Source organism: Myripristis murdjan, chromosome 7 (assembly GCF_902150065.1).
Source record: "Myripristis murdjan chromosome 7, fMyrMur1.1, whole genome shotgun sequence".
NCBI classification, from domain to species: domain Eukaryota; kingdom Metazoa; phylum Chordata; class Actinopteri; order Holocentriformes; family Holocentridae; genus Myripristis; species Myripristis murdjan.
Genome location: NC_043986.1, coordinates 22,258,723 through 22,278,887, shown reverse-complemented (window position 1 = coordinate 22,278,887; position 20,165 = coordinate 22,258,723). Strand labels below are relative to the sequence as shown.

Genomic DNA, 20,165 nt, shown 5'->3' with positions numbered 1-20,165 from the left:
GACTTTTTGTTATATCCCTTCCATTTTGTGTTTCTTGACTGAGTATAATTCATTAACGGCATACACTGCAATCTTGGTAAAATCTCTACGGTTTAATACACACAGTAGACCGGGATACGTCCAGCGGAAAGGTAAAGTATTTTTTTTTTTTATTGTGGTGAAGTTACACCGTGCGGTTGCTAGAGGGGGTAATCGTGCTTTAACGTGACCATTTCGGCGCGCATTTGACACTCGACCTCTCCGGGAAAGATACACCGGTGGGAGGAAGGGAAGCGTAGTCCTGTGTAACCTGGCCCTGCTGTCACGGTCGGCTATCGTTGCCTCTGACTACCCATTTGAGGAACATCTCGGTTCACATTTGTGGACGACCGACGAGCCGGTTTCTTGTAACAGGACCTGAGGTGAGTAGCTCGCCTGGCCACTGACGGCTAATTAGCTTGCCCTAACCGGGATCTACTGACATCACCGGGGATCATACCTGCTAGTTTCGCAGTCGACGCCGTGTATTACGTTACGTTTTGTGACTAAGGTAGTGCGAAAGGTAGGCATCTAGCTAAATTTCGCAGGTAGAGGTTGGTGGTGGCTATTAAATGTAATTCCTGCTCATACGAGGCCCTGGCTGCTCATGCTAGCTGCTCAGTCATATCCCGTTTGCCTATGTTAATGTTAAAGTCAGCCGGACCATCCGGTGTGTGCTGTTTCCATCTTCGGTCAGATATGGACATCAGCAAATGGAAGAAGTCTGCCACACCCAGTCAATACGGGTAAAAAATCATACAACGTTATGTGTAAAGTGGTCCATTTTGTTCCCGGCTCCCTTTGTGAAGGACATTTGGGAGGAAATTGACCAGGAGTTGTTGGTGGTAACGTTAGCTAATTACTGTGTGGGTTGCCGTTAGCTACCAGCTAGTAACAGCCTGCTGAGAGATGAGATGACGATGGGATGCTCCATAATTGATATTTACCCCGTTGTCTCGGAGTGTGTGTTGCAGTAACATTGGTGATGAATCAGTGATGTCTATTTCTGTGGTGAGGACAGTCTTATCATCACAGTCCACTGTCAGCCCATAGGGATTCGCGGAATCATCAGTGGCGATCTTTAAGATAGTAAGCAGCTAACGTTAAACTAATTAGCTAGATAGGTGTTGCTAGCTATAGGTGTAACTTGTCATCTTATGCTCCGGCTAATAGTAGAGGCCGAAATGGTTGTCTATGTGGTAACTATAATGTTTCCAAACAGCCAGCATTAGATAATGTGTTGCACTTGCATCTCTGGTGGCTGTTTGGAGTCCGTTTTATTGTTTGAGTGTTTTCCAGCTGATCAAGAGCTCATCTCACCTAATGCATTTCATCCTAGAGTTGGCTGGAAGGCATCATATTGCTGTATGAATAAAACCTGTACGGCTATATACAGCCTCAAGTAGTTCAGATAAGCTTCATCTTTGTGTTTCTCCTCCCCCGCAGTGTGGAGTAATGAGAGTGGAGGAGTGAAGGAGGCATCTGTCCCACTGGAGCATTGGTAGACAAGTGGGAGACCAGGCAGGATGCTGGAGGCAGATGCAGACCTTGCAGGTGGAGCCGTGGAGGGAGAAGCGGAGACAACAATGGGGAGTGTAGACCTAAAGGCTGAAGTAGTGCGACTGACTTTGGAGCTGCAGGAGGCCACTGAGGAGAAGCTGCAGGCAGCCCGCTATGGCCTGGTGGTGCTGGAGGAGAGTGCTGCTCTCAAGAGCAAACACACACAGCTGGAGGAGGAGCATGAAGCCCTCAAAGTGGAGCTACAGCAGCTCAAAGAGGTAGGATGATCCTGGGGACACAGCTTTCCCCCTCCAAATATTTTTATTGTATTTTTAAATTAGGATATTAGTCTCACTTCCATGTGTTTTCCCCATCTAATAATGTTGTATTTATTGATATGCTTTTTATAACTGACATGATGATGCAGACTTGAACCTCCATGATAATGCTTGTTATGCTGAGACTAGAATCTTTCCTATCAAGGTGCATTGCTTCTACTATCTTTGGTTGACTGCCGTGCTCTAATGCTACTCCAGCATGAATAAGTGCCAGTCACACACTGTACAGCACTGACCATTAGCCAAGTCTGGATTAGTCTGACAAAGGGTCTGCTGTTGGGAAACGAAGAGGAATCTAGCAATAATCACAATTCTGAAGCTAGCATTATGCAAGTTAATTGTGTGTTAACTTTCAAAGACTTTGATTAATTGAAGTTAAATTTGATCAGATGACAGAATCATTGTACCTTTTTTGGAGAATTGAGCCTATGTCAGAGAACAGTTTGATTTCTGCAGCTTGTTTGCCTATCAGGCAGTTAACATTTATGGCAGTTACGTAATTGGCAATATGTTTGTTATTGTTCACTGAACATTGAAGCTAGTCAGTAACTGCCAATAATAATCAGTGATTGGTGTTTGAGTATTGGTGGACTGATGAACCTAAGGGTTGTGCCTGTGTACATGCATATGTACATTGGCAGTACATACATTGTCCTGTAAAATCTACCCATAGGACAATCATAGGACAATCTTGGCAAATTGTAAATGCGGTCAAACTTTTAATGTCAGACATGCACAGAGGCACAGTCTCTCTTTTGATGTTGCTCATTTTAAATTCATAGTTGTTCATGCTTTTTGGTGTACTCAGTAAACCCTTACAGACCACTGACCTAAATTACGTATGTCACATTTTGCCAGTTTGCCTTTTTCATATTCTAGTAGAGTTTGGCATTTGTGTGATTGTCTCACTGCTACCAGAATAACAATTCTTTTTCAAAGGCTGAGGTTTCTTATGAATCATGTAATGAATCTGCTTGTGACCAGGATGCTTAGTCAGTTTTGCTCTTGTTCAGTCATATGATGTTGACACCATCAAAGAGAGGACACTATTTAGCACATTGGACTGGTGAGACAGGCTCCAGAGCCCATTTGTCAGCATATCCAGGGCTTCACACCTACTGTAATTAATTTCTGCGTAAAGCTGATTCTCCCACTTGCACAAAAATAGCATGGCATTAGTGATTGGAAAGACGTTAGCATTGGGCAGTCAGGATCCTAGGAACAGATAGATGCATAGATTAACCAAGTAAGTAAACCAAGCATTTTACTTATTTTACTACAGGATATACCTACTTTTATTTAAGCTAAGCTCCCTGACGGATCCTGTTGCAACGACCCAGTGTTACATCATTGGCTGTGTTGTGTGTCAACATAGCATGTGAGGGTGTTTACTCGCTGGGTTACAGGATAGACTGTGGCTGACTGTGGCGAGCAGTGTGTGTAATGGCTGGATGATCTGTGGTGACTGGGGCAGTCCCTGGAATGATGTCCTTTATCTCAGTAAGACGTAATGGTTCAGACAAATGTCCAGAGTCCAGAGGAAGTCTCTCTCACTTTCAGTATACACACTCCAGGCTCTACATTTGCATGACCTAATAGATTTATAGATTAGTTCACTGATTCTCTGCCTTGTAGTTTTGTTGGAGACGTGTTCATGCTCACAAATGCTGATTCGAATTTCAGATGCCTTAAACTAACATCTTAACTTTTAAAACGAATGATATATTCATTTTAAATAGCAGATTTTAGAATTGCCCTAACTTTCAGCGCAGCTCTTTCTTACAGATTCACTTCAAAAGACATACATCCTGCATATACTTTGAATGGCATCTCTCACTTCTGAAGAGTCCTTTTATGACAGATGTGAGATGGGCTAATTTCGTTTCCTGTTGTCAGCATCTCCACTGGCCCATGTATCCTTTGGGACCTGAGAGATATTTGGTTTTGCTGAAGCCAGCATTATTAAAATGGTTTATGTAAGAAATAATCCCATAAAATTTCGAATCTATTATGCAGTCAGATTTTTTTCCTTTTGTAATTGTTTGTTCCCTTTCAAAAAAAAAAAGGGTACAAATGGTTGAGAATCCTGTTCAAATGCAATTGAAAATGTACCTAGTATTGATTTTTTTTTTTTCCAGAATTACAGTAAGACTGTCCCATCCCGGTGTTATAAAACCAAATATTGAGAAAAGCTCTTTATGCCTGAAGAGAATTAGTGGTACAGATTTTCAGCTATTTCACGTAATCTGCATAAACCTCATTTCTTGGCAGTTCAGCAGCCTACCTAGTCCTGGGTAGTGTTAGAATAATTCAGAGTGGACCCATGTGCTGTAAATTGCCATCATTATATAACCACATCATGATGTTCAGCTGAGCAAGGCATGTTCATTTCTCTTTGCTCCTTATATGGCAGTGCCCTCATCAGTAGCTGTTGGTGCACACTGCTAGAAGCAGCCCTACAAGTATGCACTGTGTCAGCGTTACTGATGATGCTCAGCTGAGAATTCCTTCCAGCCTCTACTCAGCATCAGCCAAATCTAATTTACTAACTTGATTTGTGCAGGGTTTTTTTTTTTTGTTTGTTTGTTTGTTTTTGTAAATGCCCTTGACATTTCTTGTGAATAGAACACAAAGAAATTCATGCAGCATACTTGAGGTCTCATACCCTGTTTTACAGTGTTGAATGCAGTATGTGCTCATATTATCACATTAGTTTGATATAAGTAGAGCCAGTGAATTGGTGTAGGAGCTGTAGTAAAGGTGCTCTGTCACGGAAATGTAATTGTTAATACTTTGCTGTGTGATCAGGTTTCCTTTGGCTCTTACAAAGATTTTTGAATTTCTTGCCTTGATATGAACAACATGGGGTGAATGCAGCTGTAAGAAGAACTGCTATTATTGGACTTAGGTGTGCTATAACCTGCCGTTTTGCTTTGCTGTTTTTTTTCCTTTATGTGTAGGCTTTTGCAGATTCTGTGAGCAGCCAGAAACGTGCAGCTGCCGATGGAGAATGCCGGGAAGAGAGCCTGCTGCAGGAGACAGCCACAAAGGAGGCTGCCATGGCAACCCGCATGGAGGAAGTTCAGTCAGAGTTAAAGCAGGCGCGCCTCGCTCTGGGCAACGCCCACGCAGAGATCGATAGACTTGGAGTGCTCTCCACCCAGCTGAAGAAGGTGTGGAGATGCACTTGTCCATTCACGCAACATACCCGTATAAATACTGATGTATGGGTATCAAACTGTGCACCATGACAGCCTTATTATCATCATGATGCTGCTATGGGATTGAACCCCTAAATTATAAGATGTCAAGCTGTTCCAGCTAATTCCACATATTAGTTTTGTAGTCTCCTTACCAAAGCAAAATAGCTTTGTGCATCATGTATAGAAGCCTGCATTTTCAGTCTTTTTCTTTGCATTGACTTGACAGCGTGTTGTGTTGTGCAGGAGTGTGAATGTCTGGAGGCGGAGAAGGGCCATCTGAGAGATGAGATGAAGGAATATAAAGTGCGCGAGCTACGCCAGTTGCAGGACAGCAGCGAGCTAGAGGAAGAGAACACTTCTTTGCAAAAACAAGTGTCTGTGCTAAAGGAGAACCAGGTCAGTCATCACTCAAGCCCCTGTCTCACCAAATACACATCACTTACACCACAGTGATTTTGGAATCCTGAGCCTTACATGTAGAGGACAGAATCATCCATAATTAGAAATAAAGGATTATATAAATAAATATATTAATGAATACAAAATAAATAAGTGTAAAAAATAAATGCTTAGAAATCCACAAATTAAAAAAAATATGAACAGCAGTGAGCATACATCAAGAAAGAATTGAGTAAGACAGTGCAGTAAAGGCTAAATCCAGTATATTTCAACCTGGGCCCTATTTTTCCATCTTTTGAGGTCCAAATGACTGATGAGCACAACATTTTTGGAATTGGTCCAGTATTGAGTGAGAACTCTTCAGCCGGAAGCTGTGAAATGGGTTGCAGTGTAATCACAGAAAGCACTCCCGCACATCAAATTATGTCTACTAAAAGTGTGTGCTTTTGCTTTTTTTTTTTTTTTAATTGTATGTTTATTCTTTATTGCTATGTATTAGAAAGAGACATTGGCAGTTGATTTTTTTTGTATGAAGAACTCACAAACAAAGCATAGCATGCACATCAAATATTTTTGGAGGTATAATAGCATCTCATTGGGGGTAAAACGTGTTCTGTTAATTGTTGCTAAAACCACCCCCTTCACAAAATTTTGTGTGAATTGCATGGAAAGTGACGTTCAGCTTTCTTGTGGGTTGCTTTCTCTCTAACAAGGGAAGAAGGAAAAAAAAAGCTATGTGCAACTCTCATTGTTTGGAGTCTGAGGGTTTGAGACAAATGCCTCAGAATGTAGATGAGGCTTGTCTGGTGCGCTGGAGGCACTGGATCTGTTTCACAGAATCCCACAGAATATGGAAGAGCACAGAGCTGTGAAGTCTGTTTCTATTGTAGAAACAATGAAACTGTTCTTACGAGTAATTTTTGTAATTAATGGATGAACAGAATATATTGTGACACATATGGAAAGTAGAATTTGTTCATTGCGTGTTGAGTGCATTTGCTCAGTTTTATTTATCTCTATAAGACAAGGAAAGGAAGGCAACTTCATTCAAAGGCATTTCTTACTCAGGGTAATGAAATGTGCTTTACATAAAAGAGCTTGAAGTGCTTTCACTTGAGAATAAAACAGTCTTAGTCTTATAAAAATAAAACTGATGGAAGGCATGAGACATTAAAAGAAAATTATAAATATATAACAGCTATAACAGGCATGCATACATACAAAAAAATGAAAGCAAATAAATTCAGAGTGATTTGAGGACCCAAAAGATTATAAATCATATGCAGTGCTGGGCATAAGTTTTGAGTCAGGATCTAAAAACGGCCAAAGTTCAGGCATATCTGAGATCCTCTGAAAGTTTATTTTTCCAGGTATATGCATCGTAATAACTGAGAGATGCTTCACTATGTTTTGTTCTAACTCTGTCAACAGTAAACAGTTAGTAGAAGTCTTGCATATGATCTCAGGGGTCTTGGAGGTTCATAATGTATGTCATGTATGCATGCTGCTCCCACATTGTTGATGAGGTGGACCCTGTTTACCATTTTGCACTATGCTTCATCAGCAATGCCAAAATCACTCTCTCATAACTGATTTTGACATGTGTTTCATGTCAAATGTGGGGCTGGTGCTCTCTTTATATGAGTACAAAGCATCATTACTTTGTTTGCCTACAGAGCACTTATATAAGCTCCCCCGTAATCTCTGTAGACTGCTCTCCTGTAAAGACTCCACTCGTGAGATACAGTGGCCCTTAGAGCTCAACAAACTACAACTTAAAAAAAACATGCAAATAGACAAAACACATGCAGATTGAATTTGTTGTTTTGTTAATTTAAAATGTGATGTACCACAGAATAAGTAACTTTAAAAAAAAAAAAAAAAAAAAAAAAACCTTTATTTTACCAGGCAAAAAAATTGCTTGAGATAAAAAATCTCTTTTTCGAGCAAGGCCTGGCCAAGAAGGCAGCTAGCAGGATACATATACACACAAAGACAGGACAGACATAAGAGGGAGAGACATGAGAGGAAAAGAACAAAAAAAAGACCAGAGGGGGGATGGGGGAGAGAAGGAGGAAGAGAAAGCTGGATGTGGGAAAAGAAGGCTGTACCAGGGGATCCTGAGGAGAGAACGAGTATGTTAAATCAAGCAAAAATAAAACAAAACAACCACAACACTACGTACTAAAAGAACACTGATCAGTTCTGTTAAAATACTATCAAACATTTACATTTAAAAACTTTAATTCTGGCACAAAACAACCTGACTGACGGGTTGCCAGGTCGGATACACTAACTTATCAAGAGTATCAAAGGTGTTCAGTTCTGCCAAGCCTGTCTCTTTCAAACTGTCCATGATCATTTCCAAGAATTGCTGTGTATAAGAAACTCACTTCAAAATGAGAGTTTACAAAATCAAATGTTAGTCAGCCTTTTAAATAAAACGTGTTGCTCCAACCTACTCTTTGTAACAAATGTTTTGTCCAAGGTTTAGATTGACCCTCAAATTATTGTAAGCACTGTCATCCCACACTGTCAGCAGAAGAGCCAATACCTGTTGAACTGCTAAAGAAAAGATAAGCCTTATATATGGTTCTTTTAGGCATGTACAGAATAACTAAGACAACTTAATTTGGGGGTTGACATACGTCAGACGTCTTGGGCAGGATTTGAACCCCGGATGTTGTCATTACATAGTAAACAACTTTGGTGACTGAGCCACAAGAATGCCCTGTGATTACAAGGATGCTTGAGTCCACAAAATAAATCAAACAAAGTCAAAATTAATTTCACAAGGCCATAGTAATTATTGCTTATGTAGGAAGATCCCTTTGAGACAGTAACTGTGATTTTTGGGTCTAAATAAACCTGAACTTGAACTTTTGTTCATGGTGATTTTTTTTTTTTTTTTTTTTTTTTTTTAGGTGGAGTTTGAGGCGATGAAGCTGGAGTTGACCCAGAAGGATGAAGAGCAGGAGGAGCTGCGAGCTCAGCTGGATGAAGCAGCGAGGCTTAGGGAGATTGCAGAGAAGCAGCTGGATGAGGCCCTGGAAGCCCTGAAGGAGGAGAGGGAGCAGAAGAACAGTCTGAGGCGGGAGCTCTCTGCCCTGGCCCTCAACCCCTTTGATTCTGTGGGAAACCTGGAGCTGCACCTCGAGCAGCTAGATGACAGCCAGGAGGAGGGCCGGGGGGGAGAGGGCGAGGGAGAGGACCAGGACAGTGGCTATAATAATGGTCCTGGGTCTGCTCCCAATTCTACTCACCCTCCTCACTTGGCGGGCTCCAAGACTAACGGCCTCATCCAGCGCTACTCCACCCCAAGGAACAGTGACGTATTCCTGCGTGCCCCAGCCTCTGGGCTGGTGTCAGACCTGCTGAGTGAACTGCACTTTTCGGATAGCCAGAAACTCAAACAGCAGCTCGTACAGGTAGGCAACACAGCACCATATGCTACCTATGTTTTTTTTTTAAGTAGTTATGCTGTACATGCAGGAATGCAGCCAAAAAGCTACTACACTTTCACTAATAGCATTACATATAGCAGTGCTATAAAAAAATTAATTTCATGATGAAAACAGTTGTTATGAGAGTCCAATGGTTGTACCAGTTGACTACCAGCACACGTTTTACATGTTTTGTATTATACTGTTTTGGTGAAACATATTTGTTGTATTGCCTAGCTCGATTTGTTGGAATCTTTGACCCACTTTGCAATACAGACTGCTCTGTTTCTTGTCATACCTCAGGTTCTGCAATATTTCCATACAAAGTTAATGATCATTCTTTTCAGTGATGTGTTGTTCATTTAAGTTTGGGGTCATACAAAGGACAATTTACTAAGATATTTGTTTATTTTTGCTGAATGTTAGCAGCTGAAACAGTGCCACACGGTGCTGCTATGGTGAGTGCTTTCCTTTCACTGTGCAAACCAACTTGCTCAATGGGCAGCCCTATCCTAAAAATAGAACTGACTGTTCTTGTTTCACTTCTTAGCTTGCTGCCAAAGTGAGAAAAATAAGTATGTTAACTTATATTGTCGAACTTCTTTTTGCTGTACACCAGCTGAAAAGTTACTACTTTTTGCTTTAGTATAATGTTTAAAGAGGAAGTGAGACTTATGCAGTATTTTGGCGCAATAGAACATTTTCTTAGAGAGTAACTATCACCTCAGAGGCTGTCTGGAAACCTGAGGCGATGATGGACCATCACAAAATGGCTGCTAAGTACAACAAATGAAGATTGATGCAGACAAATAATCTGCAGTGCTAACCCTCTAATGGCTAAGATGACACAATACATGTGTCAAAAACATAACGGACAAAAACTATAGAAATGTAATGGAAGACACATTTTGTACACATGCTGATACTGAACACTAATTTCTGATAGGTATTTCTTGACATACTTTGAGTCACTCAGGAAAGTGCTGCTATGTTTTTGTGAAAGGAAATAGTGATAATTTCATAAATAGTTAGTACTCCATTCATACATATATTTTCCAGCCATGTTAAATGGTAACATCATTATATGGTAGGCTGAGTAGGATAGTTGTCAGACAGGTTGTTTTTTGTGACTGAGCTGCATTTGCTTGATGGGGATATCGTTTCCTGTTGTAAACCACATCCTTGTAGTGTCAGTGAAGCAGTGAGGCTCTCTGCGTATATTACCAGTAACAATAAAACCACCTTGCAAACACAACAGACAGTGCATCAACCTTTTTAATCAAACAGTCTAGTATAATTTCTACCTCTTCCCTTCAGTAATGATGCATACCTAAGAAAATTAAGACTATGTTGCCCTTTGTCCTGCTCTTCTCCTTAAGGAGATGCATTATTCATGATGCACTTTAGCTGAGCATTGGGTTAGCAAGCGCTTGCCCAGCAGATGTTGGTAGCTTAGAAGTGGAGCTGAGAGGGTTCAGCAACTGTGTCTCAAGTACTCAGGGACATAAATAATGCATTAAGAGTAAGGGCAGCTGAGGGGAAAATGCCTGTTTTTAAGGGTTTGGAAAATTGTTCTTTATCTCATGGAAAATAATTAACAGTCTGCAGGGGTTAATAGCCCCTGGCTTGGTTTAACTCTGAATAAGAGGATTATTCAAATACTTGACAATCTGGTCAGCATAGGTACAGTACTTTTATGTTCATAGCTCATAAGACTCTTTTTCTTCCTTTGTGTTCCACAGGCAGAACGAGAGAAGGCTAGTCTGGCCAGTACAGTGGAGGAACTGCAGATGCAGCTGATGCTGTCAAAACAGGCCCTCAGCCAGCAGGAGGACAAGGTGGGCTCTCTGACCCAGCAGCTGGAGTCCGTGCAGGGCAGCCAGCAGCACAACGTTTCTGACAAGTCAGAGGACCAGTGCGATGATGATGCAGAGAATGGAGAAGGTGGCAATGTGGACTTTGACTATGAGCTGGATGCCAAGAGTACGGAGGTGCTGGAGGCACGCATGCGTGCAGCTAGCGAGGAGCTGCTCAAGCTGAGGGAGGAACTGTCCCAGGCAGGAGCTCGCTACAACACCCTGGAGCAGCGCTGCAAGCAGGAGAAGGACCGCTGGAGGGCGGAGGCTCAGGAGCTGGCTGACAAGATCCGCCAGTGCATCAAGTCCAGCAGGCAGGACCAGGAGCGCATCAGTGAGCTGGAGAAGGAGATTGGAGCCACACGGAAAGTGGCCAGTGACTCCGAGGGCCACTTGAGCGTAGCACAGGAGGAGCTGCTGGCCTTCTCTGAGGAGCTGTCCAACTTGTATCACCACATCTGTGTGTGCAACAACCTGACACCCAAACGGGTCACCCTGGACTATTACCGTGATGGCGCCAAGGCAGGTGGAGGAGGGGGCACTGGGCGGAGACACATCCACCCCCACCAAAACTCCCACAGGAAACCACGTACCAATGATGTGTTCATCTCCAAGGCTGCGGCGTTGCAGTTCATGGGGGAAGTGGACAGTGCGGGAGCCACCAGAGATACTCCTAATTGTCCTGGATCCCCCACTCTGGATTTCAGGGACCCCTCCAATGTTCGCAACTTGGTGGCAGTCATCCGTTGTCAGATCAAACACCTCCAGGTAGGACAACACAGCTTTTCACTTCTGTCATTTATCAAACAATCATGTCATTGCTTTTTCACCTGCTCCTCCTGTACTGTGGATTTATTATTACAGGCACTGCTTTTGTTCTATGGGAAAGTTGCCCGTCTTCCACATTTTTTTCACTTAACATAAAACTAGGGACCCTTAGTTGAGTAGCACCAGGTCCTGTTGAGTTCCAGCTGCCTCTGGACTCTGAATGGAATGGATTATCAGAGGTCAAAGTCAAGTCATGGCTGCCATCAGAGTCAATCCTTTCACATAAGAGTAGTGTCTGGAACACTGGGAACTTGGCTATTTCTGTACAGAAACACTTAATAGTCTTAAACACTTGAATGCCTCTTTTAATTTGGGTAAAAGTTTATTGAAGATGGAGATTAATTTGACAGGCGTATAATAACTTGACTGGGGATGTGAACTGAGGAAAAAAAAGTTCCCTTCATATAGCATGCAGAACTACATAGTATGCACTGCACAATATGCTACTTTTTTAAGCCTTTGTTTAACTGACTGACATGTGGCCATTATTGATAAACTGATATTGAGACTAAAGGAAAAAAAATTCACACCCTTCAAGAGGAGGCTATATATCTCTACCATCTGTGGTTTTCCCATATTGACATGGCTAAGATTTGCATGAAACTGAAAAGATGTTTAACCCAGTGAACTCCATTTTAAGTTTAATTGTGTGTTGCTACAGGTGGCGGTGGACCTGTGTCGCCAGAGGGGCGCGTTGCCTTGCTCAGCGCTTAGCAACAGCGGAGAGTCAGAGCGGGATGCTGAAACCCTCTTGGAGGAAGTGCTGAAGCTCAAGTCCCTCCTCAGCACCAAAAGAGAACAGATTGCCACCCTCAGGACTGTCCTCAAGGCTAACAAACAGGTATGGCACAGCGGGCATTTGCTAGGTCACTTGCTGATATCTGAGCAATGTTGCCAAACAATTGTTTTGATGACATCCAGATGTCATGCTGATTAAATGAAACAATGTTGTTATTTCAGGGATAACTTATGTATGACTAATGTATGACTTATAATTTGGTTTTCCACTGTGGGTGACTGTCTGACCTATCGCTGACTTTCCCCACACTGTAATTCTCTAAGGTCCAAAGGTCCAGTGTGAAGCTGTCTTACTTGAACTGTGCATTGAGGTGTGCACTGAATAAAAGCTTTCCCATGTTTTCCAATTTTGATTTACCTTGAGAGTTCTTATCTGTTTCTTGGTTTAAAAAAAAAAAAAATCCTTTCACTGACCGCTAAGAACAGCTGATTTGGTATTGAGAGATTGTCTGCAGTTGAGTTCAGTCTTTTGATCTTTTTTTTCTCTTCTACTGTCAATATTTTGAGCTATTCTTAAATGAGCTTCACAAAATTCAGTATTTTTAGTTGGACTGTATATTTCTTAGTAAATCTATTATGTGGAATAAACTTGGCACAAGCAGCATTGTTGGCCTTTATTTTGACTGTCTTGTCTAGACAGTCCCTTGGGCTCTACATGGTCCTGCACCTTGACTGGAGCATGATGATGCACCTCTCAGAGGTTGCACTCTGCCCCTCCCTCTCCCTTTTTCTTGTGCCTCAAGCAGTGCATGACCTGTTTCTGTCATCCCCTTAACTGTCACTCTCCCTTTTACATGCAGGCGCGCACACATACATGCACAGTCAACCTAATCTGCTTGGCTGGGCCGAGTTCACATAGGTTACCTTCTCAAGTCCAATGTCTGTCTGGGTCTTTTGCCGTGTGTCCTCTGGTAGAACGACTTAGACAATACTGTTTCCATCTTGACATTAGTAAAGCAGAGGCTTTTTGTTAACCTGGCTCTGGTTCTGCTACAGTTTGGTTTTACACTGAATGAATGTCTTAATCACCTAGATTGGGTACAGAAAAATAAGCATTGCCTGAATATGCATACTCCACAAAGTATGGCCACTTAGAAAAAAATAAGTGTCTACAAATTAAGCAACCACAGTGAAAATCTATGAAAATTTGCCTGAATCCATTGGATTTATAATCTGTTGGGTGTGCATTTGACCTGAAATAAGCCTTGGCTACTTTTTGTCATAATTTCAGACTGCAGAACTGGCACTGTCCAACCTCAAAACCAAGTATGAGACTGAGAAGAGCATGGTATCAGAGACAATGGTGAAGCTGAGGAATGAGCTCAAAGCCCTGAAGGAGGATGCTGCCACCTTCTCCTCTCTTCGCGTTATGTTTGCCAGCCGGTAAGCTGTCTTTCTTATGTAACAAAACATAATGCCAGCCTATAAATCTCTGAACTAGGGGAAAAGACATCATAATGGCTAGCAATAGAAAGCACTGTTATCAGAAAGACTGTTGCACATATTTTTTCTTGTGACCAAGTGGGTTTTCATTTGCTTTGGATTTTATTTGAACTCAAGACGGGTTCTTTAGTCCTGCCTGTCTGGTCTTTGCCACTCAGCCACTCTGCTCCATGCTTAGCACTTGTGCTCTCCGTGCTGTACAGCTTTTGCTACAAGTGTCATCTAATAAGCTTACGAGCCTCCTTAGGCCTGTGGACAATCCATGGGTTCACGTGACGATTAGGAACCACATGCTCTGCCCTGTGCCACCAGTGAAGGCAGCAGGGACAGATTTGTCTTGTCAAGCCAGGTCACCTCAGGGAAGGAGAAACCCAGTGTTGACAAGGGATGTAGGGGGCTGGCTTTACAGATCACAACACTCTTTGCTTCATTAACCCTCTCAGGTCTAATGTCTCTGTTCACGTGAGCACTTGCATTGCCTGTTGTGAAGGGTTTTTGTGTTGTGTATGACTGAATGTGTGTGAGAGATGATTGCTTGACATGGATTTTTTTCTGTGTTGCTTAATCTTGCTTTCACAGGTGTCTGCACATATATGTTTTTGTGATGAACAGCAGAAATTTGTGCATTCGTGTTATTTGGTTATAAGCTGCAGCGGGACGCCAGCAGAAGCTTTCTGTGCAGACACGTTTTAGACCATTTAGGCACCCCTCCCTGTCCAGACAGTTATGAGCTCGCATTTGATTATCCTTAAGAAGGATTGGAGCGCAGACAGTGGTCAAGGACTAATGCCCAATGCAAAGTGCTGGAGATTATAGCTTTTGAAACACACCCACATGCTTATAATACAGTTTTTTGGTGCCATCATGTGGACAGCCAGAGTGACTGCATTTGTGCAAAAAGTCTTAATTCCTCAACTCTCATCACGCATCATCCACTCTGGATTCTTGATTCCTCACTTGTACCCCTCTTTTTTCTGTTTACAGTTTTGTTGCGACGAGTATTTGAATTTTTGTGTCTGCCTCTGTGTGAGTCTGGTATTTGTTGTCTGTCTATGGCTTTGTACTTAAATTTGTTTTTGTCTGTCTACGTATGTCATCACTTTGTCTGCATCTCTCAGGTGTGACCAGTATGTCACCCAGCTCGATGAGATGCAGAGGCAACTTGCAGCAGCCGAAGATGAGAAGAAGACTCTGAACTCCCTCTTGCGTATGGCCATCCAGCAGAAATTGGCCCTGACCCAGCGCCTGGAGGACCTAGAGGCTCCTCTCTCTCCCCATAGCCTCAGCAGCAGCCCCCGCCGCTCCCGGGCCAAGGAGTTGGGTACAAAGTCAGGCCGGGCCCCACGGAGTCCCCGTGGCAGCCCTGCTCGCCCACCAATGAGGAACAGCCCACGTGCCAGTCCAGTTCTTGGCAGCAGTGTTCCCCCCATGGCCACACACCATCTCCGAGCCCTAAGCCGAAGCCTCCACACCAGCCCTGTAAGAACCCCCCTCTCTGTTTGTCCTGACACCCCCATCCAAAAAAGCACCCGACATCGCAGAGGCAAAGGTCTCCCACGGGATGCCACCTTCATTAGAAGTCGTAGTGTCAGTGATGTTTTTAACACAGAGATGACATCTGGACAGCTGGCTAGCGACCGCACCCTGTCCTGTAAAGGCTCGGCCAGTTTCCTGAACAGTGATATTGTAGCCAAGATGAGTGTCAGAGATAAACAAAAGAGCGCTGCTGGCCGGAGAGCATCGGTCCCTGCACGGCAGGATACCTTTATCACAACTCGCGTTGTACCCTCCTCTTGCGCCAGGCTTAAGTCGTCTTTGTTTTCTTCATCCATAGATGATCTAACCTCTTCTAAATCTCTGTCTGTTTATCCTACTAACAAGTGTGAAGCACAGGCTGGAAGTAAACAACATCAGAAGCCTCAGTTGAAGGCAAACTTAGATGTCTCTGTACGAAGGAAGCAAAACATAGCTCACAGGTCTAATTCTGTGCAAACAGCTTCTACAAGCCATAGCGCATCTCAGCCAGACACGGTCTCCTCTCAGTTTAATGCTAAATCTGCAGCAGGCCTGACAAACACCTCTCTCTCTGTGTCCAGTAAGACCAGGGTCTCACAGGCCTGCAGAGAGCCCAGACGTGGGTCTGCATCCACAAGTAGAACCAATGAGGAATCACATGCTAATGCTAGTAAGAGCTCCGGCAATAAAGCTCAGGCCAAACCTGCCAGGGCCCGGAGCTCACAGTCTAAATCATCTCGCAGGCGATGAGATAAAGTACTTAGTGGCGTAATCTTGAAGGATTGATCAATAATAATTGGAATATAATCATGCGTCTTGTTGCACACAGGAAGTAATGCCTATTGGGATTTGCAAATTTTTGCTATACATTTCAGCTGTAATTTATGGCCACCTGCCTCTTGTGAACTCCTTATTTGCTGATCCTTTGTCTCTCTTGATGTGTTTTGTGACTTAATTATCTTCATGCTTTTCATTTGTTTTTCTCTTTTGAGTTGAGAACTAAATATGTTTTCTTTTGTCTCTGTCTCACCCTGTCTCTGTAGCGCTGAAAATGTACTTTCATCACTCCAAATCCCCACTCCTCCATAAGGACCTGTCTTCATGTTGATCCCTCGGCTCCCTCCTCCTTTCCTGACCCGAGACATCCTGTCCATCCCAGACTTGACGTCACATTCCCCACTCTACCCACCAGAAAAATGGATTAAAAAAAAAACAAACAAACAAAAAAAACTAAACCATCTCTCATCCTGCCCTCTTGGTCCTCTCTGCTGCTTGGAGCAGAGATGCCTGCATGCAGCCTGGAGAAGAAGGATGAAGAGACCGTTTTGCTGCTCATTGCCCTGTGATGTCATTGACTGTGTCTTGTCTCGAGTGGCACCAATCTCCATCTCATGACCTTGTTGATGGCTGTGTGTTGTGATGATCCACTGACAGTATTTATTCCAGACTGATGGATGTCCATGTACAGTATTTACTTTCCTCAAACACAGAATTTGCAGGCTTCGTCTAACCGAACATCCTTTCCTGTCTTTGATCATGCTACGTTTGCATATGCAAGACTATGATCTGTTTCAAGGCTGTACGTCTTGACACTCTTGCCTTTAGCCTGGCCTCCTGACCAGGCATGCCTGGCTTCTTGTAGTGTCAGTAACCCATTAGATCAAGTGTTATAACCCTCCCAGGTAGTATAGTTTTATAGAACAATGCAGCCTTACTAACATAAATTGCTATACTAAAATTAAAGAGCTTGCTGTTGTCATAAGGTTTATACCTTTCATCGGTGGTGCAGTTAAATCCCCTTTTTTATCCTGTGATGCATCTGACCCTTTGGCGCTGGCCCATCAGCCATACCCTTTAAACTTGAGGTCAGTAAACTGGTTGTTTCACTGATGGAAATAGATCAGCCATAACTTCACCACCTCAGGTCAAACGCAAGTAATCAGATACATGATTTGGGATCTGTTTAATGGGCATCATATTTCCTTTGCAAACTATGCAGACCAAGTCAGGACAGTGCCTGTACCCATACTGTTGTTTATTAGGATCAGTGTGAGTTTTCAGGCTTACCATCACTTTCAATTAATCAGCCCATTCCACCCATTGTACAGCAGTCATTTGGCATCTGTCACAGTAAGCGTCTTGTTGAAGTCATGTAGGCACATAGTCCACCTACAAGCATCCCAATTTGCTAGTCGTTTGCTCTCCTTCTTGTTGGGTTGTGGGGCTGCAATAATGCTGTGTTTTGTGTCACTCCACACTTCCAGAGGCTCAGATTAACCTATACTCACCAAGAAAAATGTAAGCACTCCATTAGGCCCTGGATATTTCTCTTGGTTACACAGCCTGGCTAACAGCAGCCTCAAGCCCAATCATTCAGCATTGTCTCTCCTTTCAACGGCTAAATTATATTCTCACTACTTCAGGGGGAAACTTTTACATTTTGAATTACACTATTTCACCAAGCATTTTATGTGCATTGGCACCTCGTTAACTAAAAATCTGGTCTGTACCACAGTTAGCATTCCATGTCCAAACATACAGATATCAACTCACAGCAAGCTAGTCGGGTTGCCTGTGGCTCGTAGAATCCATTGTTTTATAGGAATGCTATGAAGGTATTATGGTTGCAGAAGGGCAAATGAAGAAACATTTCTCTACCTGCCTGTAGAAGAACAGAATTTCAGTAGTAATGCTATTTGTTTAGCAGCTTTCAGTAAAGTCATAATGTGCTTCACAGCCAGTAGCACAAGAAGAAAAAATGAAAAGATGAAAAGAAAATGTAAGGAATTCAAATACTTAAAACTATAAATCACAATGAAACATATCCCATTAGGAACACAAGATGGGAATGTTAATATAGACGTTTGATGCTAGGTCTGTCTCTGAGGACAGCAGCGGATCTACAATGCAGTTTCTACTGCAGCTCTGCCTGCTTCATGCGTTGCATTTTAAATTCAAAGAGGATTTGATAAGGCTAATCATAATCGTCCAGTCAACTTGGAGATGGCTGTTCTAAAAGAAAATCTGAATGCAAAAAAAATGTTGACCGTAATTTGTTCTAACTTGTTTTACCATCCTGTGGTTTAGTAGAAGAGGCCACATCCTGCTGATAATGTTTTTGTGTTGAAAATTTAGTGCCTTTGTTTTCCTCTGGTCTCTTGATTTTAGACTACATCACTTTTTTTAAAAAAAATTATAGGCTACACTGTAGAAATGATGTGTATTTTTTTTTTTTTTTTTTTTTGAAGGTATGTTTCACTTGCTTTTGAGGAAACTCATTGGGCAGTATCAGCACTGATTTTAGTGATATTTCATTTTGGTAGAATGATTTCACTTTTTAGCATGCATCATGAATACCATAAGTTCATTAACAGTCAGTGTTTGACTTTAGCATTCCCTGGAATAAATGACCAACATCGGCAATTCCTTTTGAAAACTGAAAAAAGACAAAATTCCCACTACAGATGCAGAAAATACTACCATCACCACAATGCATAGGAATGATACAGGTACAATGTCAAGGTCTATAAACAACCCAGAGCACCAGCATGATGATGGTTAACTGTTGATGAACTGGTAAGAGGGAAGAATGCAAAAAAAGTGAAAATGTTCTTCCATAATGAAATGTTTTGAAAGCTGTAAATGGATTCTATTTAATTCACTCTTTTGCAGATGTGAGCATAATTTAATCAGTTATTTCTGTATAGTGTTTTTAATTAACAACTGTATTTATGTGGTCTGCATTTTGTGTAAATTTGTTGTAGAAAATGACATGCACATGCCCCCATGCACATTTGGTGGTCCTCAACTGATGATGTGTATGCAACTTTAATTTACCTTTGAACCACTTTTGTCATGAAGAATCAATAAAACCAACATGTTACATGTACCATGGTGTGGGGCTACTAAATTAGTATTATTTGTTACTTAGACTACTGTTTAGAAATGCTTGTGGTTGAGTAAATGAGATAAAGGCAACAACTAGTGAGGGAAAGCTAGCTGAATAAGCATGAGGTCTGCTATAGTAAGCCTAATGTGACTCAGACTATGTTCACACCGCAGCTCAAAGTGACCCAATTCTGATTTTTTTTTTTTATTTTCTCATCTGACCTTTTTAGTTACATTTACTCATGTTAATGTAACTGAGTAGCTTTTTTGTACTTGAACTTTGGGTATTTTTTAAAGTCAGAATTTTCATTTTTACTTAAGTGCATTTTTGCTTGAGCATTGTATGTCACTAGACTTTAAATAAGATCCATTACAGAGAACAGATGAACAATGACAATAAAAGCTCAGGCCGCAAAGATGACAAGAGGAACCTGTTTCTACTTTCTTCTACTTTTTGTCATTTCCACATTCCCAATAGTAGATGCACCATGAAAAACAGCAGATGGTCAATGGAAGCAAGGACCATTTAGACTCGACCATAAAAAAATGTGGAATAAGTGGGGAAAAAAGAGGAATAATATCAGTGGTTTGGAATAATATAGACTCGTGTTGATTCCACAAGTCAGTTGAGTCTACAAGGTCCTCACTTCAGTAGACCCTCAGCAGTTTTGATGCTTTGATTGAAGCATCTTCCAGTATATTTATTAAATTTGTAACCTCCTGTCTCCCTGTTGTTGGTGCTGTGATCTTTCATATTTTTTTTTGTCCACAACTCAGTAAATAATGACACTCTGACGGTGATGCGAGCATGCTCAGTGGAACAAAAAATACATGAATCTGATCTGAGCGTTCACACAGCCGTCACATCAGCAGGAATCAGATCCGGATCTGACTCAGGAGCACATATGAAAGTGGCCCGAATCAGAATTGCAAATT

The 20,165-nt window shown here is 42.1% G+C and overlaps 1 protein-coding gene across 3 annotated transcripts; it reads left to right on the top strand.

The window, feature by feature from the left end:
- Window positions 1–19,230, top strand: LOC115361616 (protein bicaudal D homolog 2). 3 transcript variants are annotated; one of them, XM_030055104.1, is made up of 10 exons: window positions 1–131; window positions 1,465–1,796; window positions 4,817–5,029; window positions 5,303–5,455; window positions 8,383–8,886; window positions 10,644–11,525; window positions 12,247–12,426; window positions 13,615–13,766; window positions 14,945–15,305; window positions 16,385–19,230. In XM_030055104.1, the coding sequence occupies exons 2-10, from the start codon at window positions 1,545–1,547 to the stop codon at window positions 16,388–16,390; spliced, it is 2,703 nt and encodes a 900-aa protein (XP_029910964.1). In that variant the 5' UTR covers window positions 1–131; window positions 1,465–1,544; the 3' UTR covers window positions 16,391–19,230. The 3 variants fall into 3 exon arrangements, with proteins under 3 accessions (XP_029910964.1, XP_029910963.1, XP_029910965.1); XM_030055103.1 differs by lacking the exon at window positions 1–131 and adding an exon at window positions 211–401; XM_030055105.1 differs by lacking the exon at window positions 1–131 and adding an exon at window positions 602–764.
- The last annotated feature ends 935 nt before the right edge of the window (window positions 19,231–20,165 follow it).

What these genes read in the sequence shown, in the direction of transcription:
- LOC115361616 (XM_030055104.1), top strand. Translation starts at nt 1,545, where the DNA reads ATGCTGGAGGCAGATGCAGACCTTGCAGGTGGAGCCGTGGAGGGAGAA. An exon ending in AGCTACAGCAGCTCAAAGAG is followed by an intron (nt 1,797 to 4,816) that starts GTAGGATGATCC and finishes CTTTATGTGTAG; the next exon opens with GCTTTTGCAGATTCTGTGAG. An exon ending in CTGTGCTAAAGGAGAACCAG is followed by an intron (nt 5,456 to 8,382) that starts GTCAGTCATCAC and finishes TTTTTTTTTTAG; the next exon opens with GTGGAGTTTGAGGCGATGAA.